General features: G+C 39.7%; 2 protein-coding genes and 1 pseudogene across 2 annotated transcripts in view; 2 read left to right on the top strand and 1 right to left on the bottom strand.

Moving 5' to 3' along the window:
* Positions 1–5,516, top strand: part of LOC103382622 (olfactory receptor 2A12-like) — a 46,239-nt gene that overhangs the window by 28,774 nt on the left and 11,949 nt on the right. The window lies entirely within an intron of this gene.
* LOC112487413 (olfactory receptor 13C4-like) lies at positions 42–2,050 on the bottom strand (annotated as a pseudogene).
* On the top strand, positions 2,140–3,087 carry LOC103382618 (olfactory receptor 52D1-like). Its single transcript, XM_025058130.1, is given in 2 exon segments — positions 2,140–2,201; positions 2,203–3,087. Coding segments are annotated over 2 exon segments (843 nt in total). The 5' UTR covers positions 2,140–2,160; the 3' UTR covers positions 3,005–3,087.

Below are 5,516 nucleotides of genomic sequence, written 5' to 3'. Positions count from 1 at the left end.
TGCTGATATCGGTCTGTCTGTTCCAGTGATAATCATAATTAATCATGAGCTGGTTATTCAGATTGAAATTGTAATAGTTTGATGGCTCTTATGAATAAGAACATACATTTACTCAGATAAATACACATACTGTATTTTAATGTGTGATACATCTTCATGCAGTGAACATGAGACTGGAACATTTGTAGTTGACACATTACAAAGACCGACTCACTTTTTCAGATGTATGTGACAGGTCACTTTATTTTTATGAGTGAAGAGATGTTTACAGGACTTTCTTATTTTGCTCATCTGTAATCCAAACAATAAAGGATTCAGAATTGGCTGGATGATGAGGAAATACAAAGATAAGAAAATTTTCATAATGTCTGGAAAAGCTTTCATCTCAAACCTGCTCTGAAAGACTACAAATAAACAACCAAAGGAGAAGTTGACAAGTGAGACCAGCTGAGGAGAGCAGGTGCTGAGAGCTGTCTGGTCTGTTTACTGCCAGAGACTTTAAAAATCCTCAGGTAGGAGAACAGCATGGGGAACAGAGGCAGGACCACTGAGAGGACGGTACCAAACAGACCATAGATGTTGTTGACTGTGGTGTCAGAACAGGCTAGTTTAACAATGGCATAATTACTACAACACACGCTATTAATGACATTCCCACAGAGCGTCAGACGCAGGTTCAGAGACATTGGGATTAGGAACTTAATGAAGGAGTCCAACCATACAACAGTGATGAAAACCAAGGCTCTGAGAGTGGTCATACGTCTGTTATACTGCAGAGGACAACAAATGGCTACATACCTGTCATAGGACATCACAGCTAAGTTACATATTTCTATGTTACCATAAGTGTGGATACAGAAAACCTGCAGGAAACAGAGGGAGCGAGGAACAGTGTGAACATCAGAGAGAACTTGGATCAGTAGAAATGGAAACAAAGCTGTGGATCCATACAGTTCATTAACAAACAGGCTGCACAGGAACAGGTACATAGGTTCATGTAGACTCCTGTTCATACAGATGACAACAATCACACACGTGTTAGAAACAACTATTGACGTGTAGATCATTGCAAGTATTGTAAAATACAAGTAATTCAAATGACCAAATGGTAAATAGCCTCCCAGGACAAAAAAAGATCCAGTTGAATTGAACATAATCACTGTTCACAGTATAAATGACATCACTGAACCTACACCAAATAACCAGGTGACGAGAACCCACCCTGTTCTGCAGGTTCTGGTGTTTTAGTCTGGTTTTATACCCCTAGAGAGAAGAAGCTGAGGTCATGTCCTCTTCATCCTCCAAAGCCACTCCTCTGTATCCACTCAGAACTCAACAGTTACATCACACACTCCTGGAAACTTGGACTGTGACTATGGAAGTAGATTTGTGCCAAATATCACAGACAATGTGTGAACTTCACTCTGTTTATCAATGTTACGTCTTACTGTGATTGACTAGAGAACAGTCCAGAGTTAAACCTGGTTCCTGTGTAGCAGGCCTTTGAGTAGACCACCTGTGAACTGTTTAAAGTCTCCATAGTTTAGACTATGTTAATCCCCAGTCTAAAAACTTTTAAGGGTTTCACTTTTCTAAGCCCAGTCGGATTTATTGTCAGTGTAGTACTTATAATCATCAACAATATTACCACTGGCTCCTGGGATGGAAGTGGACCACAGACTATTTGGTGGGATCCAGAGCCAGAACTGTCTATAAAAGATGATGATCATAGATGTGATTGTACTGTAGTAAACACATAAAATTTCATGTTTTTGTTCTTTAACTTCAACATGATGTCCACTTTTGGATTCATTTCACAACCAAAATGATTTTGTATTGAAAAATACAACTTGTTGTTGTTGTGCCTCTAGTGCCTCTAGTGGCTTTTCGGTGACACGACAGAGGTGTGTCTGTGAAGTGACCTCAGACTTTGATCTTAAGAGGTATAAAACCAAACTTAGGTGTCAAAATTTACAGAGCAGATGGAATTAGCCATGAGTTCTGATGAAGCTCTTGAAAAGAAAGAAAAACTTGTTTCATTTTAAGGCAAGAAATGTTTTTGTAACGTAAGAATGATTCATTTAAATTCAACTAAATTGTTTTTCGTTCTTGGAGGCTATTTACCAGTTGGACATTTGACTTGTATACTTGTATTTTACTATGCTTGCAATGATCTATGTGTCAATAGTTGTTTCTAACACGTGTGATTGTTGTCATCTGTATGAACAGGAGTCTACATGAACCTATGTACCTGTTCCTGTGCAGCCTGTTTGTGAATGAGTATGGATCCACAGCTTTGTTTCCATTTCTACTGATCCAAATTCTCTCTGATGTTCACACTGTTCCTCGTTCCCTCTGTTTCCTGCAGGTTTTCTGCATCTACACTTATGTTAACATAGAAATATGTAACTTAGCTGTGATGTCCTATGACAGGTATGTAGCCATTTGTTGTCCTCTGCAGTATAACAGACGTATGACCACTCTCAGAGCCTTGGTTTTCATCACTGTTGTATGGTTGCATTGTTTCATTAAGTTCCTAATCACACTGTCTCTGAACCTGCGTCTGATGCTCTGTGGGAATGTTATTGATAATACCTATTGTAACAACTACCTCATTGTGAGGTTGTCCTGCTCGGACACAACACTGAACAACATTTATGGACTTATTGGAGCAGTGTTGGCCATCCTGGTTCCTGTGTTCCCCATGCTGTTCTCCTACCTAAGGATTTTTAAAGTCTGTTTCTCTGGTAGTAAACAGACCAGACAGAAGGCTCTCAGCACCTGCTCTCCTCAGCTGGTCTCACTCGTCAACTTCTCCTTTGGTTGTTTTTTCGAAATTGTTCAGAACAGGTTTGAGATGAGAGCTGTTCCCAAAACTCTGAAAATCTTCTTGTCTCTTTATATCCTCATCATCCAGCCAATTCTGAATCCTTTATTGTTTGGATTACAGATGAGCAAAGTAAGAAAGTCCTGTAAACATCTCTTCACTACTAAAATAAAGTGAGCTGTCACATACATCTGATGTAAGAAAACGTGAGTGAAATGTTCCAGTCTTATGATCAGTGAATAAAGATGCATCAAACAGTAAAAACACAACATTTGTATCATTCAGAGTATGTGTGTGTGTATATATACATATATATTTATAAAGGAGATAAAATGAATGAAACAATCTAAAGGTCATCTCTATAACATGGCTTTTACTGTGTTAGTGATGATTAAGATGAATGAAAACAAACAGCAGATGTATTGAAATTAGATAATTTATTTTGTAACTGCTTTGATTTAAAGTGAGTTCTGGTGAATGTGTCATGACCTGACAGTCAGTGACAGAGAACTAATGAGAGACAATGTGTTCAGAGATGGTCAGTAAACAACATAACTCACATTTACTGGTGTGCTGTTTTGTAAGTGAAGTCGATGAACGAAAACTGAACCTTTTCTTCTGATGTTTTTAAGGCCTAGATTACAATGGTACCACTGTGTTAGTATAGGTGAGTGACATAATTAATGATAACAATTGAGTCATTTTTGTCCTACAATGGGGAAATCTACAGTGTGAGTCTTTGCAGCAGACACAGAAGGCACATTAGGTACATGGTTGCAATGTACAGGGTGGCGCCATTATGGATATGTAGTTCCTCTGGGAATCAAACACAGGACTTTCTGCTCTGCTTGCAGGGCAGAAGTGATAACTGCTACACTGGGACCACCAAAAATTCACACAGTGGCTCTCACATAAGTCCTAGCTGGCATTCCTTAACACAATAAGTAATAAATAATTCCACTGATATTCAAGTACAACATTACAAAATTCATAGTGCTTAAATAATCTTTTAAAAAAACAAACAAAATATTTGTGTGTGTTTGCAGCAGCAGCGTACTCTCTTTGCGTTGTGTTAAATAATTGAGATAAAATCATCAGCTTGGAATGTTCTATTTTATTTCTGGCATAAAAGGTGAAAACAAAGGCAGTCCATTTTGTAGCAACACTAGTCTGTGGTGAGAGTTGCATTAATGGTCAATTCTACTGGATACATTTTGGATGTCTCACCAACTGAATTTCTCACAGTTTCTGTCCAAGTACTATGCCATCTGATGAATGTCCACAATCAGAGTGGTGACAGCTGAGGAGACAGCAGACAACATGAAAAGATGGGAGCTCTCGTAGGAAGGGATAGCCAGACCAACCTACAGACCCTGTGATGTTGCACCTTATCAGACTTAGCAGAATCCCAAAGAAAGATACCGAGGGGTTGCACCAGATGGTGGAGAATAAGCATTCCAACAAATGGACTTTCTGACTTCTACCCAAGCAAATAGACAATAGATCACGAGCACAGCCTCCATCTGCAGCACAGTCTGAGAACCTCCAGAAACCTGAAGATCCACCAGGCCAAGATGAACTTCCTTAGGAGGGCCATAGTGTAGCAACACTAAGGAACAGGAACAAGCTCCACAACTTGTGTGGCACTGGCTTCGAACCCTGGTCATACAGAGAAGCAGCCAGAACTGGAGCCACCCCACAGTACCTGGTTCCTCCAAGCAACACATGTCCCTTCACCAGCCAGGAGATCACAACAATGGTTGGTTAAAGGAGGTAAAAAATGGCTCTACAGAAGGAGAAAAAAAAATTCAGAGGCTAATGGGGAAGAACTCAAACACAATCATGGCTCTACTTTCAGCGACACCTTAAGAGCCCAAGAACTCTGCATCACTGTGTGTCAGCAAAAGGCTAAAAAAACAGATGGACAGACATTAAATATAACTGAGAATCACAACACAAACATAACTGATTTGAAGTCTGCACTGCACAGTGTAATAACTATTTATGAGACAGTAACAACTAAACATACTGAGAGCCCTAAACTCTTAGTTTCTAATCACCAAGATATCATCGCTGATCTTTGTGACAGGTCACTTTATGAGTGAAAAGATGTTTTCTTATTTTGCTCATCTGTAATCCAAACAATAAAGGATTCAGGAATGGTGGGAGGATGAGGAAATACTGAGACAAGAAGATCCTTGGAATCTTTGGAAAAGCTCTCATGTCAAACCTGCTCTGAAGAACTCCAAATAAACAACCAAAGGAAAAGTTGATGAGTGAGACCAGCTGAGGAGAGCAGGTGCTGAGAGCCTTCTGTCTGGTCTGTTTACTACCAGAAAAACAGACTTTTAAAATCATCACATAGGAGAACAGCATGGGGAACAGAGGCAGGACCACTGAGAGGACGGTACCAAACAGACCATAGATGTTGTTGACTGTGGTGTCAGAACAGGCCAGTTTAACAATGGGGTAATTAGCACAACGCACTTTGTCAATAAAGTTTCCACAGAGCGTCAGACGCAAGTTTAAAGCCACTGTGATTAAAACCCTGACAAAACAGTACAACCATACAACAGTGATGAAAACCAAGGCTCTGAGAGTGGTCATACGTCTGTTATACTGCAGAGGACAACAAATGGCTACATACCTGTCATAGGACATCACAGCTAAGTTACATATTTCTATGTTA

Source organism: Cynoglossus semilaevis, chromosome 8 (genome assembly GCF_000523025.1).
Source record: "Cynoglossus semilaevis isolate Cse_v1.0 chromosome 8, Cse_v1.0, whole genome shotgun sequence".
NCBI lineage: Eukaryota > Metazoa > Chordata > Actinopteri > Pleuronectiformes > Cynoglossidae > Cynoglossus > Cynoglossus semilaevis.
The sequence above is the reverse complement of the archived record's forward strand: the minus strand, read 5'-3'. Positions and strand labels throughout refer to the sequence as shown.